Source organism: Myotis lucifugus, unplaced genomic scaffold, assembly GCF_000147115.1.
Source record: "Myotis lucifugus unplaced genomic scaffold, Myoluc2.0 scaffold_100, whole genome shotgun sequence".
Taxonomy (NCBI): Eukaryota; Metazoa; Chordata; class Mammalia; order Chiroptera; family Vespertilionidae; genus Myotis; species Myotis lucifugus.
In genome coordinates this window covers 1,975,042-2,001,938 of record NW_005871148.1, presented here as the reverse complement: position 1 = coordinate 2,001,938, position 26,897 = coordinate 1,975,042, and the positions used below count along the sequence as shown (strand labels likewise).

The 26,897-nt window shown below is 52.5% G+C and overlaps 1 protein-coding gene and 1 long non-coding RNA gene across 2 annotated transcripts in view; one reads left to right on the top strand and one right to left on the bottom strand.

Annotated features, from left to right (window-relative positions):
• LOC106697751 overlaps positions 1-15,685 on the top strand; it is an 18,215-nt gene extending 2,530 nt beyond the window's left edge. Inside the window, exon 2 of the long non-coding RNA XR_001348952.2 lies at positions 15,167-15,685. This is a non-coding gene — a long non-coding RNA (uncharacterized LOC106697751). The remainder of the gene's footprint in view (positions 1-15,166) is intronic.
• Positions 1-26,846, bottom strand: part of FAM20A (FAM20A, golgi associated secretory pathway pseudokinase) — a 30,314-nt gene extending 3,468 nt beyond the window's left edge. Inside the window, 8 exon segments of the mRNA XM_006092411.3 lie at positions 551-768; positions 1,220-1,335; positions 2,061-2,153; positions 3,293-3,371; positions 4,588-4,638; positions 5,268-5,452; positions 26,186-26,319; positions 26,321-26,846. Of these exon segments, the coding sequence (XP_006092473.1) occupies positions 551-768; positions 1,220-1,335; positions 2,061-2,153; positions 3,293-3,371; positions 4,588-4,638; positions 5,268-5,452; positions 26,186-26,319; positions 26,321-26,590 (1,146 nt within the window). The 5' untranslated portion in view covers positions 26,591-26,846.
• Between the last annotated feature and the right edge of the window lie 51 nt (positions 26,847-26,897).

Genomic DNA, 26,897 nt, shown 5'->3' with positions numbered 1-26,897 from the left:
TAGGGCCCCGTTTCCCGGGGGAGATGGCGGGGCACCAAGGGGACCCCCTGGCTTCCGCGTCCCCTCCCTGCTGCTTCTGCAGGCTCCTCTCAGACATTCCTCAGCCCCTGTTCATTCAGTCCGCTAATATGAACTGAGTGCCTACTATGTGCTAGGGCATGTGCTGAGCCCCAGGGATACACGATGGGTCCTTGGCTTCACGGGCTTACGCAGGTAGACCAGGTATCTCATGCGGGCTCCTCGTGTGCTTCTCTGTGTACAGCGGGTGTTGCACTGTGTTTTCAGAATCTGGCTATTTCTATAACCTCCCAGCTCGACAGCGGAGCTTCTTGAGGGGGAGCCTGTGTCTTTCATTCCCGTATCCCCTAGCGCCTAAAGTTGGGTAGACACTAGTCTCTTTATAACTGAATAAATGAACTAAGGGGAGAGAATGGACTCGGGCCAGCTGGTCCCAGGATCTATATGAGGTGAGACAAAGGAAGGCTGAGGTAGCCTTTAGGGGTCCAAAAGCCAGGCTAGCCGTAAGTCCTTCCTGTAGGACTGTGGTCACTCTCGGGCTAATGTGCATGGCCAGGGGCCCAACTCACTCCTCTTTTCCGGCCAGCGAGTAGGAGCGGATCCAGGGGTTGGGCACAGACAGCCTGGGGGCCAGGTTGAGGGACGGCAGGAACGCGGAGAGAGAGCCCTCTAGCAGGTGGGGGTTGCCACAGACAGCGTACTCGGTCTTGCACATGTATGGACACTTGGCGAAGAAGCACATGTTACTGGCTGGAGGATGGGGAGAGGAGGAGTAAGAGAAGTGTTAGGGAGGCAGACCATCTTCCTGTCCCCAGAGATCCATGGGAGGAAAGGGAACCCCTGAACTCATAGCTGGGGGAAAGGGGGCAGGAGGAAATACTGCCTTTTCCAGATGGTGGATGCTAGTAAACCGTGCATCCTGTCCACAGGAGTAGTGTTCTTTGTCTGGATAACTCCTGATTCCAGGGAGGCCGCACTGTAGGTGGGTGCCCGCCCAGGCTACTTAGCATCTCAGGTATGAATTTCCCACCCCCAGTTCCTCTTGTGAAGCTCGGGCAGACCAAGGTGGGAGTGTGGGATGGCGGCATACACCCATCCCAGTAATGGCCATGGCTACTGGCTGGACAGGCCACTGCTGAACGTACTGGTGGCCACGCTGGCCTACCGTGTCCTTAGAAGATGGCTTTGGCCAGGACTCTACCTGGAGAGACAAAGAAAACGCTCTGCAGGATTTCATTCTTGGTGACCTCTAGGATTTCCTTGGTGACATTGACTAGCCTCCCCACTGTTGGTGGCACCCGTCGGAAGTCCAGGATCCTGAAAGAGGGGGAGTCAGATGGTCGCCCGTTAGAAGTGGACTGGCATTCCCGACCACACCCAGCCGCGGGGGTCTCTGCAGTGCTGAGCTGACGGTGCCTAGGGCAACCCTACTTCAGGTGTGGGAGAAGGGGCAGAAGAGGGACCCTCATTCCATCAAGTCTCCTGGGCTAACCCTCCCCGGTCCAAGCTGTGTTCTAGGTTAGAGCTCCTATGTCCACGTGTGTATGAGTCGCCTGGGATCTTGTCTCTGTGCAGGCTCTGATTCAGTGGTCCAGGCTGAGATTCTGAATTTTTGAAAAGCTCCCGGGCAGTGACTGGCTTGCCAGTGCACAGACCACACTGTGTGTGAGTCACAGGGACTGGGCAAATAGGAGCCGGGAGTTCAGGAACTTGTTTTCACCTCTTAAAATCACTACCTCAGGCTGCCTGGATAAATGGGGGTGGTGTGTTTTCATTTTCAGATCTGGAAACTAGAGCAAAGGGCAACGTCATGCCCCAGATGGCAGCGTGACCGCCTGGCAGGGTTAGTTTTCTAAGTAGTTGTTTCTGTTATCTGCACCATCTTTGTGTTTTTCAACCCAGGGGGCTGGGTGGGACGTGCTAGGTCCAAAGGCATCATGGAAGGAAGACATTCCAGGGAGGTCCCCCCTGCTCCTCTGCCCAGCGCCCCCTCTTGAGCTTGGCCGCTGCCATCAATGCCAGCTCACAGGGCCAGACCCTACCTGTCCAGGTGGAAAGCTGCAATCTCGGCATTGTGTCTCTGGAAGTCAATGAAGTAGAAGAAGTCGGCGGGCGTCTCTTCCTCTCGCTGCTGTCTGAAAAGAAGGGAGGAATCATGCCCTGGACGCAGACTGCAGCGGGAGCCAGCGGGAGCCGGAGGAGACAGCTGATCAGCATGACCACAGGGAACAGAAAAAGGCCTTTTGCTTTTCGTGTACGCATAGGCATAGGGATTGCTTTAGCGCGGTCCTCAGGTTCTCTGGGCCTTGGGGTCCCCGGGGAGCCCCGGAACCATCCCATTGGACTCAGAGGGTGGGACTCGGGCACCAGGATGTTTCAAGGCTCCCCAAGAGATTCCCAGGAGCCGGTCTATTGCAAACCCCTCCTTTAAGGGTGCTTTTGTCAAAGCAGTGCAGGGACTAGAACTAAGATTCTGTAGTCAATGCTGTTTCCACGAGGCCCTGCCCCAGGCTCATCTACTGAGCCATTCACTCCATGGGCCTCTCAATTGACTGGACATTTGGAACCTAAATCCCTCTACTGGGGTTCCCTCCTGGGGCCACTGTCTCCTGTGCATGTCACCTCCGGGGGGACATAAACTTCAGGAGTCCCAGCCTGTGGGCTGCAGACCCCGGGGGCCAGGATCTATAGGTACACCAAGCTCTGTAGACTGGATACGTACCTCACCCACGTTCTGCAAAATCTTAAAGGCAGGTATTTGCCTTGTAAATGAAGTGAAATTGATTTAAGAATATACTGACTTCACAGTAGCATTTTTCATGGCCTAGTTTTTCAGTCAACTATAACCGTTTTGAGAGTCCTAGCCCTGGAAACAAGTGGGTATGAATGACAGTGGTAGAGTGTTAACAATCCAGCTGCCCGGGTTTGAATCCTAGCTCCACTTTCTGCAGCTGGGAGGTTGGGGCAAGCTGGCTTCTCCAAGCCTCAGTGTTGTCATCTGTAAAGTGGGCACTTGAACAGTTCCTGGCTCATAAGGTTATTGATGACCCAAAGACAATCATGAAATGTGTGTAGCACAGATGCTAGCAATGACCTGATAAGGTCTAGCTCTTTTTTAAAGTATCACCAAAAACAGTTCAGTGCGTAGGCAGATTGCCCAAAGGGCAGTCTACAGATGACTGGCTTGAAGACCTTAGGCCACTTTTACTAATTTGGGTCAACACCCCGCAGAGCTGCCAAGGCTGGGTATGGAGGTGAGGAAGGCATCACTTACCTCATGGGTTTGAACATGGCCTTCCCGAAGTCCGAGAACCTCAGAACCAGCTTGAGGTGGACCCCACTGGGCTTCACAACTGTGAGGGGACAAGGGTGAGTTAACCATGCTTCTGGGACGAAGCTCGGGGTGGGACCTTTGTTCATTCAATAAACCCAACTGATTTCTTCTCTAAGGACCAGAATTTGCTTTGTAAAGCCTGCAGGGTACATTCCATCGCATCAGGCCATGGAGAGGGTGCCAGCAGCTCAAGACAATACCTTCTCTGCTGTTATGGGAAAAGGGCAAACAATATAGGTTTCCCCAACAGACACAGCAGACCCCAAAGAACGTTTCCCTAAGAACTGCCACTGACTCTGCTCCATTGGCACCTTGTAGATTCTGATGATGCCATCTGCTAACCTGCATTAGTGGACTGGTTTACGTATCTTCCATGTCAAGACCAAACAGGGCTGAGACAGGGCTGGGTGAGCAAGGCACCTAAGATGTGCTCACACGACCCTGCCAGTGAGAGCTCCCTCCTCATGTGTCCAGTCCTGGGCAGGGCCCTCACCCCACCCTGTCCCCACCCTGCGTGAGCCCTGGTAGGGTCTGGACGCTGTCTATGCTCTATAATATGGCAAATGGCAGGTGTTAAAGGGAAGTCCTGGGCCCCACAAACCTGTCTTTCAAACCTTTAACATGTCACAACACACATGGAAATGTCTGATGTGTGTTCGGTATATTGAGGTAAATGGATGAGGCTGCTCCTGGCCGGTGACTGCTCTGGGGCTTCGGTGTCCAGGCCTGGCCTGGCCACTCTGAGGGCTGTGCAGGGTCCAGGTACATCTATACCCAATTCATGACCCCCTGGGAGGAGCCTGTGCTGCATCTCACGCCTCTCTCTCTGATCCTATTCATCGGTGAGGGGGTCTCAGCCTCAGCTGCATTAGAATCACTAGGAACGGTTTTAAAATGCTGATGCCCGGGCCTCTGCCTATGTGGAGCTCCCAGGGAACTCTAATAAGTTCCTGGGGTTGAGGACCACTGTCCTGCACAATTGCCTCTTAAATCTGAAAGGCACTCCAATCCCAATGAAGCTGGTCCCCGGATCACGCACTGACCAGCAGGGACCTACACACCAGCCCCTCTTAAAGGGCTTTTCCGTCATGTGGGTAGGCGGGGAGAAATGCTGGCTTCTCAAGGCCTAGGCAGAGTCCCGCCCCTTCGAGTCCCAACCAGGACCCCACAGAGGGGTCCCAGGTTCACACGGCTGTGACGTGGAGGGCGGAGGGCAGCAGGGCCAGCTCACTTACTCTGGGTGCAGTCACACGCCCCAAGCAAGGCTTTCTCGTCCTGACTGTAATCTGTGGAGGAGAAGGACAGGAAGAACGTTCAGCCATGTGTAGGGGCGCCAACAACACGGCCCTGGACTCACTAAAGGGGACACTGAGGCAGCCAGGGGCATCGCCCGGAGCCCCAGTTGGCTATAGCCGCGCCCTGCTCCACCCAGCCCCGTGCTCGCTGGCCCTTCCATCGGCAGGCCTAGCGCCTGTCTGGGAAACCGGGGCTGGTTTTGTCTCTGCTAACCACCCGCTCTGTCACGTAGACACGTCGTGCCAGGCCGCACAGACCTGAGACAGCAGGCCTGTCGGAACCCCCGCTCCAGCCCTGGTCCCTGGCCGAGTTGTGCATCCTCTCTGAGTCTCAGTTCTCCCATCAGCAAAATGGCAGTGAGGGGTCCACGCCATAAGGTCACTGATAAGAGAGGGTTGCCGGGCGGAAAGGGAGCACCCACTAAAGGGGAGCCATCACGTTTCTTAAAGTGGATGGAACACCTCCTCATGCCTCCCCTGTGGGGTTGTGAGGAGGGTGTGTGTGTGTGTGTTGTTTTCTGCCCATCAGGAGTCAGACAACCCTTTGCTTTCCACCCCAGAGCCTGGCTGGTTTACCAGCCTCTGGGGACACTCAGTCCCTGCCTGATCCTGGGCCTCACCAGCACTGATGGTGGGAAAGTGCCTCATGTCGCGGAGCAGTTTGCTGACGACAGGACTGGACCGGGAGTACAGCCCGTGGCGGTTGATTCCCAGGTGGAACTGGAGCCAGCTGGCCTCGAGCCGGAGCTGCACTGGGGGGTCCAGGGAAGTGAGGTTCAGCTGCTCTCTGTATATCTTGTGTCGTCTGAAAGAGCAGGAGAGTTGGTTTTCTTTAAATAGGAGACGCAAGAATGCAAAGACCCGCTGAAATACTCATTCAACAGGAGCATTAAGCACCTACCATGGGGGGTGGGGGGGAGGGGTCAGCCACACGGTCCTTCCTTGCCCTCAGCTTACAGTCTAGTGAGCAAAGCAGGCAAGCAAGTCACACAATACCATGCATAACACACAAACACTTCACAAACTGTGACAAAGCTTGTGAAGGAAACGGGCAGATGGTTAAAAGTGAAATTAGGGACCTCGGAGAACCTGGGATCTCAGGAAGCGGTCCTGAGCCTCTCCGTGCACGTTCCCATTAACAAGTCTGTAAAATATTTCCCAATATTTTCTGACCTAAGGAGTCAGGAGACGGAGAGAAGGTAACTGGTGGGAATGAAAAGACTAGAGGGTGAGGGCCCTCACGTAGAGCCGGAAGCTGAGTTAGATTAATTACTACGTCGCACAGGAAAAGAAGAACTAATGGTCCATCTACTGTTTGTCCTGCCAGGATAAAAAGAACAAAGTGAAAAGCAAGGCCACTGCCACTGAGAGGCGTGGAGTCTAGTCTGGGGGACAAGTTGTATGTCTAAGACATGATCAGAGCAACATATAAGGCAGTGGTTTGGACGAACACGCCTTCACAGTTTTGAGGAAGGAAAGAGGATTGTGTGGAAAGCAGTCAGAAGAAGATTAAGATTACGGTGGGATTCGGCGGGATTCAGTGGGTGGTGGGGTTAGGATGGAAGAGGAGCTGTGGAGGTGCTCTTGGATTAGGGACCATCTGAGCACTAGGGGGGCAGGCAAGGACAGGCGTATCTGGGGGTTAGAGAGGAAGCTGAGTCAATCAATGGTTGAGTAAAAGATGGAAGCCTTCTGGTTGGGAAGAAGGCACATTAGCACGATGTCACCTGGCTGGGTCAAGCTGCTTACGGGTCAGGGTTGGGGTGTTCCTACACATGCGTTTTCTCCAACTCTGATGCCACACCCCCAGGTCTGTGATGGAGCGACTGGCAAGTCAAACAGGGCTGATATTCTTAGAGTGTTCAATTTTCTTATTGGTGAAAAGTTTTTCAAATTACCTCTATATTAAATGTAGACGTGTTATGCAGGAAAAAGCAATACCCACAATCATTTTTAAGATAAAACCCCAATTCTCAAAGAAAATTTCACTTGGTCACCCCAGACTGTATCTCAGAGAATTCAGACCCTCAGGAGCAGAGGGCGTTTTGATTCTGCACTGCCCCCTAGTGGACGTGTTGGGGGAGTGCTGAGTACCAACTTGGGTCACTGAGTTCAGGTCCAACATACAACTGAGCTGACAATCACCTCACCTCCCACCCCCCCACCCACCCCCATGTGAATAAAGTAACCGCATGACTGTCCTTTGTGGGGTTTCCTGTCCGGGGTGGAAGTCAGCTGTCTTGAGGAAGATGCACACGTTTATAAGGTATTCACATCCGTGGTGAATGACACCTGGTAGCTTTTGGTCCCGGCTTTCTCTCAGTACCTGCTCCAGGTCCCCTGGCAGCCTCTCGGCATTTCTACTTTTGGGGACTGTCACCTCATATCAAACATATTAAAATCCACCCCACAATCAATTTTTTTTGCTAACATTTTTGCATGTTTCCTTTTATTATTGTGAATTCTGTACCGAATAAAGTATCTAGTAACATAAAGGTGAGTCAACATTGAGTCGTGGTTTTGTCAACATTTGGTTCTATATTCATTCATTTTGCTTTCGGAGTTTTCATTTTTGAGCCAACACCTCTTCTTTGCTCAGGCCTCGGAGCTTTTTAAAAGCTGAGATTTCTCTCCCAACAGAGCGAGGCCTCTGCAGCCTTCCAGCTCGGGGTGGGGGAGGTTGGGGTAAGTGATATACTTGTTTAAAGTGACACTTAAACTGCTTCAGACCAGGGCTTTATGAAAGTCCAGGGCAAGGGCAAGTGGCTGACTAGGTCAGTAGGCCTCCTGCCAGATTTAAAAAACAACAACACTATATTAACATTTATTTTTATTTGAAAAAATAGTCGGGCCAGGCTCTAGTTCCCAAGGCTACTGGGAGGCCACGACTCTGGGACTGCTGCACTCTCTGGGGAGTCTGATGGGAAGACTGTGAGTCCTGAGCTACGTCAGTCACCCTGGACCGGAGCCGCAGAGAGCCGCAGAGAAAGTCAGGAGAAAGGGCAGCAGTCATAATGGGGAGGCGGGGCGGGAGGGCAGGAGCTTCCTCAAGTGGAGCTGACAGCCTCGGGGTTCCAGCTACAACATCCAAAACCAAATGCGGCGAATTGGGGGCCACTTCCAGATGGGGACACGTTGCTCTGCAAGCATTCACGTTTACTGGTAGCTGAGCACCCATGGCTCCCTGGTGTGTTCCCCTGCCCTTCCCAGAGCAACCCGGGAGAGGGGGGAGGGAAAAGGGGGCATCATAGCATCCTTCCCACTGCTGCTGTGTCTCCCACCTGCACTGGTTTGGGGAGACGGTGTCCCCTCCCGCTCTACACGGCCCACACATGGGGGGGTTGTGGGAGGACGGAGCCCGGCCATCTCATCTGTCCCCTGGGTTCCAATCAAGACCCTGGAATTCGTTCCCCGTGTCCACAATTATTAGGGAATTTTTTCATAAACAAAACCACTTTCTAGATAGACCCACATAAGTTGACGTGATAGATGCCTTTCTCAATAACCGCCATTGTCACTCGGTGCCTGCTTAAACCCTTGCTTCAGTTCCAGACTAGATGAGACTTCCTAGTTAGTATGTTCATTTTCGGGGTAACCCTACTATTTTTCCTAGGATGTTTCTAAGCCTTCAGTCCATGTGACATGACAGCCGTCTCCACCTACAGAACTCCTACAAGGGCCATCTCAAATGCGCCACCTGCAGCGTGAACATCTTATTGACTCTCCCAAATAAAGAATAAACAGCACAAAAGCAAAGCACCAGGCCTATTTCGGGTGACAGCAACAACAGTGGCAAAGTCCCGCCCCTGCTGACATGAGGCGAGCAGAACGCAGACATGACTAAGCACCGTGAAGTTCAGCAAGAGCTCACCAGGAGGGGGATGGTAGAAAAGGACACACGCAGTGTCACAAAGGCCTGGTCCTGCCTCTCACCAGCAACATGACCTTGAGGATCGGGCCGGTGCCATTGCCATACACACAGCATCTCATGCGAGCCCACACCACCCTCCGAGAGACCTATTCTTATTCCCAATTTGCAGGCGAGAAGACTGAGGACAGGGCATGGCCTTCAAAAAGGTGGCCTCGGTTTACCTGTTGTGGGAAATGGGGATGCTGACAGCTGTCGCTGCATCGTAGGAATTAAGTGTGGTAACATCCAACCACAGAGTAGGCCCCCAAGCACGGATGCTCTCTTTAATTATTATTGGGAGTGTTTATGAAGACCGGAGACCAGGTGGAGGACAGGTTTTACCCAGTTGTAGTGGGTAACCAGAAGCAGCCGGCTTTGCAAGCCGGAGCAAACCCCCGGAGCATCCCCTAAGCAAGGGCACGACGTGTGTGTCATGCGGCTGCATTAGACACCGCCACTGTCATGCCTTGGCACGTCTGTGAAGTGCAGGATCACCCAGGCAACCTGGTTGCTGCTGTAGCTTGTCTGCGGTGTCTCCATGTGCAAACTAAGCAGGAACCAAGTGATCGAGGCTTTAGAGCAGCGGTTCTCACCCTGTGGGTCATGACCCCTTTGGGGGTCGAGCGACCCTTTCACAAGGGTTGCCTAAGACCATCTGAAAACACATGTATAATTACATATTGTTTTTGTGATTAATCACTATGCTTTAATTATGTTCAACTTGCACAATGAAATTTGGGGGTCACCACAACATGAGGAACTGTATTAAAGGGTCGCGGCATTAAGAAGGTTGAGAACCGCTGCTTTAGAGAGAAGCACTGTTTTCCATCCTTTGAATGTTCAGGCAGGTCTGGCTTTGGGACACAGGAGGGGGCGTCTCCCGGCACGCGGGCGGGGGGGGGCGCGGGGGGGGGGCGGGCAGAGGGGAGCCTGGAGCTGGGCACCTCAGCTGCTCCTGCTAAGTGGGGGCCTGGATCCTATTCCTGGGACATGGGGAGCTGAGAGCACGTGGAGGGGGACAACCCGTGCCCCAGTCCTTCTGGGGTCTACAAGTAAGCCTGGAAGGGGGGGGCAGCTGCGACTCAGGGGGCTCAGGGAGGCTCCAGGTCACGGGAACTCATAAGGTGGGTCCGAAAGCATTCTCATAAAGAAAATGTAAAAAGCATCATGGAATTTCCCTGGGGCTGGGCTTTCGGATGAAATCTGTGCATCTGTCCGTTTCAATATTCTTTCCCTTGACGTTCGTCTCAGAAAGAACATTCCCCAGAGTTGTTCTTGGCATGATGGTGATGAGTTTGGAAAAATCCTCCTTCGTAATGTTTTACTTCTCCTGTGACCAAGAAGGACCCAGGTTCAGTGGGGCCTGGCGCTTAGACAATTTGGGGGACCATTTTTAAGAAAAAAGAGAACAAAACTATGAAGACAAAATTAGGCAGGAGCGTGGCTATTTATGCAGAATGAGAAAAGATGTCAGCAAATCACTGGTGCCCTGAAGACTCAGGGCCCTTACTTCTGCGATTTCACACTTACACGCACTGTGTCCTGATTGGGACTGCCCACCCCTCTCCCCCGCTCCCTCTCCTCCCCAGCTAGCGCCCCTCCCTCCCTACAGCTCTCTGCCCCGCAGGGAAGGGACAGACCCTGGGCTGAAGCTTTGTCTGTTTTGTGGTCAATATGCCTGTGATTCGTGCACTTCACAACCCAGAAATGTCTACTGGACGCCCAGTCTGTCCCTGTAGGCCCATTAGTTTAGCTTTCTCTGATGGACCGCCTTAGCCAGCGCCTACACCTACGTATGAGAGCATCAGAACAACAGCATGAGCTCGCTACAGAAATATGTGGGGCGACCAACTCTCCCCTTCAGCAGACGGGCTGGCTCACCACCAAAACCCTGCGGCTCATCCAACAGGCCACAAGGTGCTGACGATGCCCCCCCCACCCCCATCCGTCCCAGGGCCCCAAGGGCATGTCGCCCATGTCATCCCTTTCTGCCCATCTGCTTCCTCATCCACCTCGACCTCTGAGCCCTGGAGGCCGAGGGAAGTCCAAGGGCAGCTGTGAGGCAGTGTGAGCGAGCCTGAGCTGCAGCCACCCGAAGCGCGTTCCCTAATTGCTCCTCGTTTCCTTGTTTCCCTTCCCGAGACAGAAGCAAATGCACCCTCTGGAGTCTGTCTTTCAGCCCTAAAGGAGTATCTGCTTCGTCAGCTCACGGACCAAAGCTCGATTTTTAGGGGTAGGTGGTGGGTGGCAAGGCTGCTGTATCAGTAAATGGGAGTCACTCCTGGTGATGAGTCTGCAAATCCAGAGAGAGAGGAGGGTGGGAGGGACGGGTCCCTTGTCCTGAGTGCTGGCTCTGCCACTCACAGCTGTGTGACCCAGGGCAAGCTACCTAACCACTCTGCTCCACTCATCGAAAAGGTAGGTATAATAAATGTGTCTGCCTTGTGGGCTTTGGGTGAGGATCAAGCGCATTTCATAGTTGTTTATCTGAGTTGTTGTCACTATGATTTCTGGGATTCCATTTATATATGGCCCTTCTTAGCCAGACCGGTTGGGCACAGGCATATTAACCATGAAACTGATAAAGCTATGCCTCCTGTGGGTGGGGAAGGAGGACTGTGAAGAATTATTTGCAACTACTGTTTAATTTCCTAGTTACCTGAGTCTGCTTAGGAGGGTGAAAGCAAGCGCGCTCTCCTGTATTCCTTGGGACAGCCGTGGGAGGCTGAGTAATGGCCTCAGAGAGCCACATCCTAATCCTGGAACCCGTGACTGTTGCCTTACATGAGCAAAGGGATTGCAGAAGCGATTAAGTTAGGGATCAGAGCTGGCACCACGGTCCTGGGTGATCCGGGTGGGCCCTGAATGTAGTCACACCTGTCAGCCCCATTTCACAGACGGGCAGACTGACAGCGTTGGGAAACTGTCCTGCGCTGGCTCCAGGTCCCCTGCTGGCGAGTGGCAGCCACAGAGCAGTGATTTGAATCTGGCCAATTGGCTTCTGAGGCCAAGCTCTTCATCACCTGGTCCATGTGCCACACCCTGGCTCCTCACCCTGCAGCTCCGAGCTGAGGCTCCACCCCCCACCCCCACCCCCACCCCAGGGAGGGACCTGTAAGCCCATAAATGCAACCAGGAGGCTCGATCCAGGTAGGGAGACATCTCCGTAGACATCTGAGTTTGGATGACCTAACACAGTGGTCGGCAAACTGGCCCCTTGAGTGTGGCTCTTCCACAAAATACCACGTGCGGGCACGCACGTACAGTGTGATTGAAACTTCATGGCCCATGCCACAGGGCCAAAGAGCCGCATGTGGCTCTCGAGCCGCGGTTTGCCGACCAATGACCTAACAGAATGAGCCACATGCCTACTGCGAGCTGGGAGGGACAGCCCAAGAGCCGGGACTCTGACCTCAGTGCGACACCTGCTTCTCTATCTTCAAAACAACTTTCGGCCCTAGCCGGTTTGGCTCAGTGGACAGAGCGTCGGCCTGTGGACCAAAGGGTTCCGGGTTCGATTCCAGTCAAGGGCACGTACCTTGATTGTAGGCTCCTTCCCAGCCTCATGCCCTGAATTGATGTGTTTCTCTCACATTGATATCTCTATATATTTCCCTTTCTTTTCCACTCTCTCTAAAAATCAATGGAAAAATATCTTTGAGTGAGGATTAAAAAAAAAAAAAAGCCAAACCACTTCCAGATCAATCTCTGAAGAGATGATAGAGTGGACACCCTGGAGAAAAAGGTAAAAATGATCCCTGCTCTAAGGGGTCCCCAGAGTCAAGGCAGGGAACTAGCAGAAAGCTTCGAGCTGGGCCAAGTTTCCAAGATTCTATTCTATAGAACTAAGCACCAAAAAGGACTAACAAACATCACTGGCTGCACGAAAAAACAAACAAACCCAAAAAACAAACAAACTGGAAAGAGCTGTGAGCTGTAGACCCTCTTGGAGAGTCACCATAATGGCAGTAAAGGCTCTGAGAAGTCCTGCAGTCAGGCCTTCTGCTCAGAGAGCATTTGTAAACCCTTCCTTGACATAGCCCCAGTCGACATGCCCTGGATCCTGTGTCGCACACAATACATTTTTGGAAACAGTAAATATTAACACTGGACCGAGAAGCCCCTCAACCTAATTGTGATGTGATGATTCACGGAGCACGGGTCCCACAGCTGCAGGCTATTTTTCCCCACAGGGCAGCCGCCTCCCTGGTGTAGGCCAGAGGTCCTCAACTCAGAGCAACTTCCCGCCTGAAGGGTCACCATATTTAGAGACGTTTTTGCGTCATAGTCAGTGTTAAGAGGTGCTGCTAAGCACCCTCAATGCACCGGAGAGCCCAGCACATCAGAACATTATCTGGCCCCGAATGTCAGTAGAGCTGAGGGTGAGGAACCTTGGGCTGGAGCCACAGAGTCAGGAGCAAATAAAGCACTTAATCCCCTGATGATTGACCCGAAAGTGGCTCTGATGGATTCTGGACGCTGTGCAATTTAATATTTTCCATAGATAGCGTAAAAGCCTGCCTTGGGGCCTCCTGCGCTCCTGCTACACCTTCTGTGCAGCAAGAACGGTAAATGCTGTTTCGCTGTTTAAAAAACAAATGTCAGTCACACTCATTTAGTGGTCAGACCAACCTAACAAGCATATCGATAAAATACAAACACACGTGTTACTTGCAAACGATGCGATACTGATGCATTTAAATGTCATCATTTTGGTTTGTTTCATCCTCAAACTGTGCAGCCCTGAAATAAACAAATATGTTACACACACACACACACACACACACACACACACACACACAGTTAGCAAGTGACACTGCTGAGTGTGGGTCCTCTTTCTCTTGCACCGTTTTCCTGAGTGCAGAGAACAGCAGTACTCAGCATGGACCAAGAAAGAGGAGGAGCTTAAAAAACCCACACCCTGGCGCCGCTAACAGTCGAGGGTTTACCAGAATATATTTCTTTTTAAAAAGTGTTTCAACTTTGCCTCACTGCCTGTCACGCAGGCATGGGCATCTGAAGGAGATCTGAGGGTCGGGGGTTGCACCAGGGGGTTAGGCTGGGCCACATATTTTCATGGTTCGTAGGCCCACTTCCCGGCGGCCCACCCACGGATGAAATTCTTTCAAGGCCTTGGCCTGTGAGTGAGCGCTCATTTGCATGGTATGATTTTTCCCTCTGATTTACGAACGGAGTGACTGCACATCTTGGCCCGCTTGCCTCCTCAGCGTGAGCAGTCCCCATGGGGGAGGATAATGTGTTGGGATATGGATGTGTCTTCTGTGCTTACAGAGCTCCACGAACCCCTGTTCTAAGAAGGTAGCAGGTGTCTCCCTGTCTGAGGGCGTTTATAGTCCCAGACCCAGCAAACGATTCGTTACACAGGTCACCCTGCTCCTTCTCTGGCTTTGGTTTATTTTTTGTTTCTAGAAAGTCAAGGAATATGCTAGACAAGGGGGTTGACAGACAGTAGGAAGTGCCCACAGAAGCACAAACTTTGGGGGAAGCAGGTAGATACCCCAAGACTAGGAGAGGAGAGTTGGTTTGGGGTCGTGTGCTGGCCTGGAGGTGAGCCAGGGTGGCAGGAAATGGCTGTGTGCTGTGCCTGGGAAGGTGCCCTTCAGCAACTAATCCCAATCCTGAGCCTGAGGTTGGCATAGAAACATCAGTGCCACCCACCTGCATGAGACCAGGTGCTGGAACGTGGCGAGAGGGCCCTCCTCAAAGGTCCTGCTACCCAAGACCCTAAGGACGGCCCGTCCCCACCCCCACCCCCCAACACTAGTGGGTAGGGAGAGAGAAGTCCCAGCAATGACTGAGATTGAGTTGCCAACCCACCTCACAGAAAAGGGGCCTCAGTTCCTTTTGGTTTAATTTTAGGGGAATAAAATCAATGTTATATTTCTTTCACGCTTGTGGAATGAAGTAAGGTCCTGCTACAGTCACCAATGAATCCTGAAATCTCAGTGGCTTAACACAGCCAAGCCTTTCCTCTCTCGTTCATGCCACCTGCCTAGTGAAGATCGGCAGGGATTCCACTGAGTGACTCAGGGACCCAGCTTGATGGACACACCAAGATCCCACCGCGTGGCCTTCATAGTCATCAGGGCAAGAAAAGGGAGATACGGGTTAACTACCGGCTTAATATAGGACGCGTCTTTTTTTATTGATTGATTGATTTCAGAGAGGCAGGGAGAGAGAGATAGAAACATCAATAAGAGAGAATCATTGATTGGCTGCCTCCAGCACACCTCCTACTGGGAATCGAGCCCACAACCTGGGCATGTGCCCTGACTGGGAATCAACCTGGTGACCTCTTGGTTCCTGGGTCGATGCTCAACCACTGAGTCACACCAGCCGGGCTCGGATGTCTTTTTATTTAACGCTTTCAATAACTTGCATTTGTGTAGAGCTCGTCACAAATGTATGTTGGGGATTCTTTCCACGTATTATCTTACTGGGGTCCCCTTAGGGCCTGTGACTAGATCAAGCCTCGGACCCACAAGGGCGGAGAGTAGGGTGCACAGGGTGGAGGTGACGACACAGTCAGTGAGGAGGAGGCACTCACAGCCAGAGTTTCTGACCTGGATCTTCTCTGCTTTTCCCCAGAGGCTGCCGAGAAAGCGATGCTTTGTCGGGATTTACTTAGACGGTTGATGGAACCTCCCTGAAGACCAGGGTGGTGGTGTGGTGGGAGCATGAAACCCGCGGATCCGGCTGCTCTTGAGAAAGCAATGACTGTACCAAGATGTTAGTGAGGTTGTGCCAAATGGGCTGATTTCCCGACACAAACTCATTTCCCTTCTGGTTGAAATACAATCACGTCCTCCTCTCAGAACTGCTTTCATGCTGTGTTGCCACAGACCACGTGTGCTCACTCTGGGCTAACTGAGTCCCAACCCCATCCCGACCTCAGTCACTGCTCTGGCTCAGCGGTTGAGTAAGGCCTGTCCAGAGGGTGACACATGGATCCGGATTCGGGCTATTACAGGAGGAATGCAAAGAGAGACAAACAGCCAATTTTCACCTTTTGACCTCAAAACTTGTCTTCAGAAGAAGGGGAGCTTGATATCTACTCATAAACAGATTAAAAAGAGAATAAATGAAGAGCTAATCACTTGGTCCTACGAGGGGGTTGAGGCCGTCTTGTTTGGGATTTAGGGAGGCTAAGGAGGCTTGACGAGGCGGGTGGGGTGCTTCTTGAAGCTGGAAGGACCACACTGGGAGAGAAGAGACAGTTTCAGGAAGGGTTTTGCCTCTGCAGCCGTCAGCTCAGTCTGCCTAACAAAATACCCCAGACTGAGTGCCTTCAACAACAGAAGCTTGTTTCTCTCAGCTCTAGAGGCTGAACGTCCAAGATCAAGGTGTTGGCAGGTTGGAAGCCCCTCTCCTTGGCTTGCAGACGGCCACCTCCTCACTCTGTCCTCACAAGCTTACACACCCCTGGTGCCTCTCCCTGTTCTTATAAAGACACCAGTCACGTTGGATTAGGGCCCATCCTTACGACCTCGTTTAACCTTAATCACCTCTCTAAAGGCCCTATATCCAAATACAGTCACCATCCGAGGTGTCCTGTGGGTTAGAATGTCAACGTATGAATTCTGTGAGAACACAGTTCGGTCCACACCAGCTTCATTAGGGTTCTACTAGATTTCCTTCTCACTGACACATGAGAAGAGCTCTTACCACTAACAGCTGCCTGCCCGTTGCCCAACAACTCACCAGCATAAGGGACTTCCCTGAGCCTTTGCTTGGTAGAAAAGTACGCAGCTGCGTAGACCACCTCCTCTTCGATGGCCACGATACCTGATAACCTCCCCAGGTGGCCTTTGATCGATTTTGGCCAATAATGTGGCAGAAGTGACATTTAGCAGGTTCTGGCCAGGACCTCCAGGGGCCATGCACACTTCCACTCTCTCTCGGTAACCTGCTGAGGCCAGGTGAGCACGCCTGATCAGCCAACTGGGGGATGAGAGGCCATGTGGAGCTGAGGTCATCATCTCAGTCAAGGTCTTAAATCCACACACTGGGACCCAGATCAGCAGAGCTCAGGCAGCAGCTGATCATGGGTGCCTGACTGAGTCCATCAAAGACCAGAAGAACCACTCAGCTGAGCCCAGCCCAAATGGCTGAGCTGCAGAATCAGGAGCGAAGTAAATGGTTCTTGCTTTAAGTCACTAAGCTTTGAAGTGATTTGTTAAATAGAAAATGTAACAAATTTTAGTACTCTGGGCCTAAAAGATGTTCTCTTGTGCTCAAGGGGCCAGAAACATTGATAAAGCCATGGGGTGGGGAGCAGGTGGTAGAGAGTAAATACCATGCTCTCATTGGTGATAACAGCTGGGAGGGGGAGCAATGGGAGAAGGAGGCTTGAGATCAATTTTAAAGAATGGAAGAAAAGAAGTTTACTCTCTTTCCATATTCCAAATCGGTATGCTTGGGTGTTTTTTTTTCTAGAAGTGAAACCTTCTTTACAAAAAAAATCTTACACCGAATCCCCAATGTATAAAACAGGTAAAAATTGCAATTTATTGCTATAAATCTCATTTAGGTGGTTAAATATGTAAAATTATTTTTAAAAGCTAAGCGGTAAGAACAAGAGGGATAATAGGATTATCAAAACCAGGGGGCAGGGAAGACAGGAATAGTCTTATTTCTGTACTCCATTAATTTCTGCACATTGTCTTGGCAGCAGAGTCTAAAAGATCCTGATAAGCACACATAAGTAGCTGGGACTGGAAACGGTTTTCAACAGCTCACCTTGCAATCTCAAGATGCTACTCAATTAAACAGAGACGCGCGGCGGGGGGCTGGGGGAGCCATCTGTCCACGTAAGTTCCACATGGACGGCTCAATGTGCATAACACAACCCAGTGCGAGCTTCCTCCTCAAAATTACCTTAAGATACACTTTTTCCTGATGAAAATAGCCATTCGCACAACCCATGAAGCCCCTCCCAGGACCCTGTAAATCCACAAAGCACACTTGGGAAATGTCCCATAGTCTCCCCCCGACAGCCTTCGAAGAAGAAATTCTGATTGAAGATGGGCAACGCTTGGAAAACAGAGCTTCGGAAGGCCTCAAGGACCACAGACTCACCCTCTTAATTTCAAAAGAAGAAACGCGGTCCTAAACAAGGAAGCCCTTTCCTCAGGATTCAAATAAGGTATATTGGCTCCAATGGAGTCTCTTTTCAGGAGAAAGAGACATGAGCCCATGAATGAGCTGGGTTTATGTCACTTTCTTCTTTAGGCTCCCACAAAGAGAGTAAGGTGGACTTAAGAGAAAGCCAAAATAAATAAAGACTCTTATCTTCTTGGGAGGATTTTAATGGTTGGTGTAAAAAAATCTGCACGTTAGGAATTTGTTACAAATGAAGTTGTTTTTTAAAAAGTCTTATTAAAACTCCAGAACAGAAGCTATAGGAGTCAGACACTGTGGGAGGCATAAGTTGAGACCCTTTCCAGCATCACTCTGGTCACAGCAGTTCTGGGAAACCAGCCAGGTTTTGGGAGACCTGCTGTTCCCCACACTGAGCCAGGTGGACTCAATAGAGAACCGAAGGGTGAGTTTCCAATGTTCCCGCCTCCCCAGTGTCAGTGATTGGTTGAGGGGTTGACAGCCGCTTCAAATCTGGACCAATCATAGCCCTGTACGTGTTCCCAGTCCTGGCCAATCAACGTCTTTGTAAAGGGTCTTTCATTTTGGAAATCGGAGAAGCCCTTTGACTCAGTCGCTGTGGCCCCAGGGCTGTTGGGATTTGAAACTGCAGGAGGGGATTAAGACAGGCAGATGGGCTAAGGAGAAGGAGAGTGGCAACAGCTGCCCTTGCTGAGTTTTGGTTTCTTGAGTCTCCACATTCCCTTTTCCTGCTTGTGTTAGTTTGAGTTGGGTTTCTATCACTTGAAACCAAAGTATCCTATAATCAATGCAAGGCAACACTTTGCAAAAATAATGAACTATGTCTAGGAACATAAACATATGCACAGAATGCAAATTTTGCATAAAATTAAAGGGAAATATAGGCCTCATCACTTGGACTAAGGGGCCTCCACTGACCCTATTAAAAAAACAACCCTATAGCCTGGCCAGTGTGGCTCCATGGTTGAGCATGGACCCATGCACCAGGAGGTCGCTGGTTTGATTCCTGGGCAGGGCATATGCCCAGAGTTGCTGACTGGGTCCCCGGCAGGAGGCAGCCAATCGATGTTGCTGTTTCCCTCTCATCGATGTTTCTATCTCTCTCTCTCCCTCTCCCTTCTTCTCTTTCTCTGAAATCAATAAAAAAAAAGCATATTAAAACAAAACAAAAAGAAACCCTACAGTGAAGCAATGGGGCTTGATTTGCTTATGAAGTTGTGCTTGGTCAATCTGACTTTCTCTCGCATCCCTGAACGCTCAGAGGAGCACAGAATGTATGAATCAGCAGCTGCTGGTTGTGCATAATTCTTCCCTTAGAGTGAAAAGGCATGAGCTGAGCTGGGTGCGAGACAAACACACCTTCCCCACAGGATTTGTAACCATTCAGCCACGGAAGAAAATGAGTCAGAGATACAAAAATCCCACTTGCATGACACCGAGACCCCGTGGCGCACTCGAATTGGCCAGGAGACACGGCCTGTCCCTCCCCGTGGACTCCGCTTTGGTTACCGTCATCAACAGCATTGACTCACGCCCTACGGGGCTTGGCCCAGGCTTGGGCAGCTGAAGGCTCGCTTCCTCTGGGAGAGTTGCGCTTGGCTTCCCACGATGAGCAGCTCTGGTTTTAGGCCCGCAGAGCTCTTTTCTAACCCATCAACCTTGCCCAAGTTTTCTCCAATCCCGCCCCTCCCTGGGGCCGCCTTGTATTTTACGGCCCAGCTTCTCAGTCCGTGTGCCCCTGGGCCCACACTCCTGAGGTTTCCCTTCCACTCGCCATATTCTGCTGAATTTTATTACAGGTTCTTGGTTTCTTAGGAACCGTAGTCCTCTACTATTTTCTATTTCCTGTGGCTTCCCAAATTTATGTGGTTTATTGCTAGCGAATCCAATAAAAGAGGCCCTTTGCTGCTGCTTAACTCTGCCTCTTGCTCGAGCCAAATGATGTTGGCTGCCTCCAGCGCTTGGCCTCCGAGGTCAGCTCGAGGGATTGGAAGTCCTGGATGCCAGCATCTGCAAGGCGCTCCCACTCCGTTCTGTCCTGACTTCACATTTCCACGCAGGACACCCTGCCAAGCGACGGGCCGCAGAAAGAACGAAGCCTTTTTTTTTTTTTTCCTTTCCGTACTATGGTTTTCATTAGGCTTCTAAGTGTGTGCCTGCCTGTAATGACAGGCACACAGATGCTCTTCTGCCCGGTGACTTCTGCTTCGCCACCACTGCGGCTCTTTAAAACGCTCTCCCGGTGGCGTGCCGCCAGCTGCAAGCCTGCTTCAGCAGGATCCGCAGGCTCCCAGCCTCCAGCTTAATGGATCATCACAGGAGAAGCACAGGTCAGCACCTGCCCACGGGCAGGGCATGGAGCACTCTGGCTCAGGCAGGGTCTCTGTGTTTCCCACTTTTCTTTAACGCAAGACGTCTGGGCCTTGGCTGCTTTCTCCGAAAACACCGGAAGCTCAGGAAATTCCCTCTTGCTGGCAAATGACACCTTCTCAACTTTCCTTTGGGGTGTTTATGATTTTTTTGTTTGTTTTTTTTGTTTGTTTTTTTTGGTTACTCCTCCCCCGAAGATATTTTTCCCATTGATTTTTAGAGAGTAGAAGGGAGGGGGAGAGATAGAAACATTGATGTGAGAGAGACACGTCCACTGGTTGCCTCCTGCATGTGCCCCGACCGGAGCCGGTGATCGAGCCTGTAACTGAGGTACGTGCCCTTGACTGGAATCGAACCTGAGACCCTTCCGTCTGAGGGCCAACACCCTAACACTGAACAACCCGGCCAGGGCAGAAAGACTCTTTTTGACTGTCTCTTTCCCAGTTTGGGGCAATTTTTTTAAATTGATTTTATTTAGACAACTGCAATTGATTTTATTTAGACTACAGCCAAATCTGGAGAGAACCCCAGATCCAGACTTTAGACTGTCTCAGGAAGGTGGCTTTGCCTTAGACGTTTTTAGGGAGGAGTAGACAAGTGATAGGTGGGGTGATCTTATGGTTGGGTTGGCTTTTGTTCAAGGCTTTTGTCATGGGAGATAACACGCCATTGGCCAACAGCCCCCCAAAATCCTGATGTCGTCTGTTCCCAATTATCTGTTCCACAGATATTTACCCTGGCTCTCCCCTGTGGGAAACCACGAAACAGATGTGTCAGTGTGACCACAGGCAAGCTGGGAGCTTTTCCTGCCGGGAGCAAGTGGCTATTTATTGTCACCTGAGGCTCCAGACGGCCGCCATGAAGCCAGACAGTGCACGGTCATAAAAAGCAATATGGTATTATATGGAGAGGATGCATCCTGCCGGGGAGGGGCGAGGCTGGGTGGAGGTAGTCAGAACAGCCTTTCCCCAAGAGGAAAAGTGAGGACCTATGGACATCAAAGGATGCCTGGCGGTGGAGCCCGCTGGTTGGAAGATGGATTCTGGGGCCAGACCCTCGGGTCCAAAGCCTGCCTGTGGTTTGCTTACTGCCTGACTTTAGAAGGCAAGTTATATAACCTCCTGGTCCCTGGTTTCCTCTATAAAAGGAAGTAAACAGCAGTACTGTTTGTTTTCGATTGCTGTGAAACAAATTACCACAAACCTAGTGGCTCAAAACAGCACCCACTAGAAGCTTGTAGCGTTGGAGGTCAGAAGTCCACTCCTGTGGCTCTGCAGGGCTGACGGCTGAAGCAAAGTTGTCAGCTAGGCCGAGTTCTCCTCAGGAGGCTGGGGGAAGGGAGGGATCTGTTCCCAAGCTCATTCCTGTTGTTGGCCGAATTCGGTTCCTTGTGGTTGTAGGACTGAAGTCCCTGCATCCTTGCTGGCTGTCAGCTGGGGGCCAATCTTAGCTCCTAAAGATCCCTTACCTCCCTTGCCATGTGGCCCCCTCCAACTTCAAGTCAGCAAATCCTTATCCTGCTCTGAATCTTTGACTTCCTCAACTTCAACCAGCTGGAGAAAACTCTCTGCTTTTAAAGGGCTCATGCGACGAGGTCAATCTCCCTATGCCAAGATCAGCTGCCCCTATGGGAGCACCTGGATGGGCATTTGATGGAAAACTCAGGAGAAGGTGTGTGTACGTCAGGGCCTCAGGGCCGAGAATCCAGGGGACCACCTTGGAATTCTGTCTGCCACAGCCACCTACTTCTAGGGAAGTTGTGAGGCCTAAGTTAGCCAGTGTGGGTAAAGTACTTAGCACATACCCAGCATGTTTCGAGTAGAAATTTGCAAGCACAGAAATAGCCAGCTGAGTTCCCAGGACTGGTGAGAACTTGGTTGGGGTGAGAGGAGAGTATAAGGGGTTGGGAGCAATGGGACAGCTGAAGAACACCCTCCAGTTCTCCGCTGAGGGGCTTCATGTCGATACATTTGGAAACAGGAAGTGCCTCTCCTCCTTGGATGGACAGCGCTGAGACCCTCCCTGACTTTGCTGCGCTAATCATGGCCGTGAGCCGGGCTGCGGGACGGGGAAGGGGCGTCTGGACTGGCTCTCTCGGAAACCATCTGCTCAGAGGTTTTGACTTTCGGAAGAGTGAAGACGTTTCCTCCCCTCCGGCTGTAGGTCCAGGGATCCAGAAACCACTCACATCATAGCTTTCCCCAAACCAGCCGAGCGAAGGCCTAATTGAGGGAAGTGGGAAACAGAAGTCGGATCCCCACTCGCTCTGCTAACCGCACACAGGACGTGGCCGAGGCCCATCTCAAGTTGAAGAGGCCGTTTCCTTTCTTGGCCTGGCATCCCAGGCGGAGAATCAGACGATGGTCCCAGGCCCTGCTGACCCCGGGGGAAGGCCACTGGCCACCACCCATGAGAAAGAACCCGGACTTTTACCCGCTCTGTGGGTGGAGCTGCCTGCTCCCAGTAAATCTATGTTCCCTGTGGTCTGGGGCCAGCGTGAGGTAAGCAGGAAAGAGATTAAAAAAAAAATTAAAAAAAGTGGCGGCGAGAATCAAAAGCTTGCGTTTTTCATTCCTCAGATGCCACGGTGGGAAGCAGCTTTCCTTTCAAAACTGCCTGGATTAGACAATTCTCCTTTCCAGCTGGTGCTCTGCCCTCTCTCTTGGCTCTTTCTCCCTCCTCCCTCCTAGATCCGCCTCAGCTTCTGGATCTTCTCAAAGCTCTCCCCCCCCCCACCCCCCGGAAAACTTGGGTCAACGTACTCCCCTTGAACAACTGTCATTTTTGAAAAGCTGCCCAGTCTCCCTGCTGTGATTTTCAAAGAGAGACTCAGGGTTGCTCTCTCAGTGACAGCAAGGAGACAGGAGGAAAGGGAACGCCAGGAGCTTCCGACGGTGGGAAGAACACAGGCGTCTGCACACCCTCCGGAGAGGTGCGGGATCTATCGCTGCAGGAGCCTGTAACTTTCCTGATGCCCGAGGAAGATGTCAAGAAAGAAAAGCAGAGAGAAGAAAACTCATGTTTGTGTCACAGCTGCTGGAGTTTTCACACCAGTGAGGCATGACCCGGTTGGACCTTGCCTGTCAAGACCAGAGGAATCCAGAGGAGCCAACCAAAGACAGGTGGGAGAGAGGCCAGGCCACGCGGCCCGTGTTCTGACATGTCAGAGGACAGATGTCTTCCGGTCGGGCAGCTTGTGGGCAGGGGAGAAATCGGAAGCGCAGCCTCTAGGAGGCCCGGATAGTAACAACCTGAACAGCAGTTACCTGCGCTCCAGGTAGGCCCTGCCTCCCATCACCACTTAGAAAGGAAAAGGCTTCTTCTGGCTGGTGGGTCCGTGGCCCGAAACTGTGAGGACTGCCTTTCCCTTGCTCCCTGTGCTGCTCTCTCCTCTTCACTATTCCAGACAGGTGTCATCATGCCTGATGGAGCTGGCGCTGGCTGGCTCGCTCTCCGTGATCAGTGGCAGAAACACTCCCCCTGATTACATTTTAACCTGGATGGTGCCGCGTCTAGTTACATTTTGAGGAGGAAAGAGAGGAAGGGAGGGAAGAACAGCGGGTCCCGGAGGTTTGCAGAAAGCCTGTCGGACAGCACGTGCATAGCCCACCCCACACAGCATGTCCTTTACACTTCAACGCCACTCATCACTGACACGCAAATGAGCAAATATTGATTGAGAGCCTACGACACCCAAATCAATGTCGAAGCTCCGTCTTCCACGCTGTGAAATCCAAAAGGAATGTCCTGGGGAAAAAGAAGGGCCAGTCCTATCTCCCGTTGGTAATGAGCTCAAGTTATAGAAAGGTAACTTCCGGCTTCATACCACTGCTTATTAGCGTGATGGTTTAAAAAAAAATCACTCACTCAGACTAATGGCCTCTCCCGCAAGCGGAGAAGAATGATGACTTGGCTTCTTTCACTACCTGCTCCTCTCCTGGGTTGGCAGGCGGTTTGCTGATGCAACCCTTTTGGGTAGCAGTTCATGCAGGTAATTATTGGCAGGGTAGCCTTCACCTAAGTCTGTCATCCCGGGTGTTCAAACAGTGGCTGGGTTGTGGCTCCAAATAAGGAGGGTTTTAAACAATGAGCGAGGCCATTCACTGTTTCTTCCTTTGCTGTCCATTCTAATTATTTGCACTGTGATCTGGAGCCTTCCCCTGCCCTCCTAGTGGTCAGAGCACTCTCTCCCTTAAGGTAATGAGTGACTCTCTCACAATTGAGCTCTGAGCGTGATTCTAATGAACACCGAGTCTTCCACGTTCCACCTGCAACCCTGATATACACAACAATGCATGTGCTTACTAACATCCCCCCACTGGCGTTGACAATGGGTTTGGGAGCAGGTAGTGTGTGCTCTGCCTTGGAGGTTCCAGCTTCCCTGGACGCTTCCCCCCCGCCCCACCCCCCGCAGCTGACCAGCCTGCTACGGCCCACAAATCTCACTTGTGACCTCCAGCAGCCGAAGGAAGTGATGACTAAATATCACAACTGTCACGTTCAACCAAGCACACAAAACGGCTCCATTCCTGTTAATACAGCAAGGCCACCAGCCCTCCCCCCGCACCATTAATATTCAGTTAAATGACCAAGATCATTTCTGATCAGGAAATGCACTTCTGTGACGTCGGCGGCGTAGAAACCAAGCTCAGTGTCGACTGTCGGACAGATCGGTGAGAACGACTTTCGCTCTTCTGCCAAAATATTCAGGACCAAAGTAACATGGGGAAGTTTCAGGCCACAGCTCTGTGACTACGTGAATGCTGATCTACATTTACAAAAGCAAGTGACTGCCCACAGTTCCTCATTCTTAACTGGGCAGCAGACATGTGGATAATTTCCTAAGGGCCACATTTCCTAGTTCACTGAGCCAGACGCCCATGTTATTGGCGCAATAAAAGTAATGTCCAAAGTGACTGTCTGAGAAGCAATCACAAATTGCTTTTTTTTTTTTTGCACACAATTAGCGATGGAATTGAGAACCACTTTCTTTCTAATAGAAAATCAGCAGCCACAGAGTTGTAATTGAAATTCGCCACGGTGATTTCGGCCAATAACTCTCTTTTTAATTTCTGGAGGGTTCCCTCCCCCGGCAGTCTCAGCACTCCAGAATAATGAGCAAACAGTAAAGGGGGCTGGCACTGCGATTTATGGTCTCCCCACACTCCCCCCCCCCCCACCCCACGCTCCGGAGGGACTGCTTACCCCTCGACATCTCATCCTGCAATCTCTTGCATTAAGAAAATTGATGGGTGTGGTTCGAAAGTGAACCGTGGATGTGAGTGATACTCAGACAAGTCTGTACTTCAAAACGGACAGCTTCCGCCATGAGCCGGGACCTCAGCACTGGCCACTTCATCTTCTCCAAAACCGCCCCTCCCCGCGCTTTTACAAAAACATCCTTCCTAGTTTTACCCTAAATCTGTTTGGGATCTTATTCCTTTATCTTTTGCTTCGGGTTTAAAAAACACTCCCAGGTCGATTTTTATTTCCTCTATGAAAGCTTCAAGCCTCACATCCAAGTCAACCCAAATCCCCAGGACACGAACGCTGCCTTCGGGGTGTGACACTCACCAGAAAGGGGCAAACCAGCTTTTAAATAAAACGGAGCGGCGACCTTATCGGGGAGCTGCGGGTTTACCCCCTGCCCCGCTGACCTCCGGCGGGGCGGCGGCGCGGGGAGGGGAAGAGCTGGTTTTCAGGGAGAGCCTGGCTGTCTGGGAGGCGGCCAGGTCCGCCCGAGCGCAGGGCGCTGAATTCCAACCAGCCCCGGGAGCGCTCTGCTGGGAAACCTCATTCTGGAAAACCGAAGTCCAACGGCGACTTTCCACTAGAAGCCGGAGGGCGGAAATGGCCCCGGGGACCGAGGTTGGGCTCAGGAGTGAGCCAGAGGAGCTCACGGGGGAGGGGCTGGGGGCATTTCTTGGCTGTGCTGCTGCCTAGAAACTTTTTCTTGCCCTGGGATCAACTTGAGGCTGAACTCTGAGGTCCGCAACAGCTGGTGGGGTCTGAGTGGGGAACACACTCGGGGCCCGGGTCCAGGGCGCGTGGGCTGGGCGAGGCCGCCCGGGCGGGGGCCGGGGGCGCGCGCAGTTCGGGCAGGGGGGTGGTCCTCACCTGTTCCAGCGGGCCACCTTCCTCCGGTAATAGCGCAGCGCCTCCTGGCCGGCCAGGAGCAAGTCTTCCGGCCCGAGACCCGGCGGCTCGTCCGGGACGTTGTACAGCGGGCAGGCGAAGTAGGCATGCAGCTTAGGAGCCGGGGCCAGGGCGGCCACCGCCGTCCCGCTCTGGCCCCAGCCGGGCTCGGGAGAAGTTGTGCGCGGCCGTGCGGGGGTCCGAGGCGGCGGCGGCGGAGCCCGGGGCCCGGGCGGAGGCGCGGCGCGCGCACGGGCAGCTCGGCGGGCGCTCGCGGGGCCGCAGCTGGCGCTGCACCTGGAGCCACAGGTGAAAGTAGAGGTCGGCGGAGAGCAGCGCGCCCAGCAGCAGCAGGGTCAGCAGGCGGTCCCGGCGCAGCACGGGCATGGCCCCGCCGGGCGCGCGGGCGGCTCCGGGGACCCGGAGGGGCGCTGGGCGCAGAGGGCCGGTCGGGGGCGATAGGGCCGGCGAGCTCGCCGCGCGGGATGACTCCGCTGGTGAGGGGCGTCGCCCTTGAACTTAGGAGCTGCGCGCGGGGACTGCGGGGTCTCGCGGTGTCGGCGGGCGTTCCTTCTCTGCGCGGAGTGGAGATCGGGGGATGGTGCCCCCCGGGCCACTGTGTCTCGCCCCTTCTCTCCCCGCACCCGCCCAGCCGCAGGAGCGCGCGGCAGGTGAAGGTCCGCGGGCGCCGGCG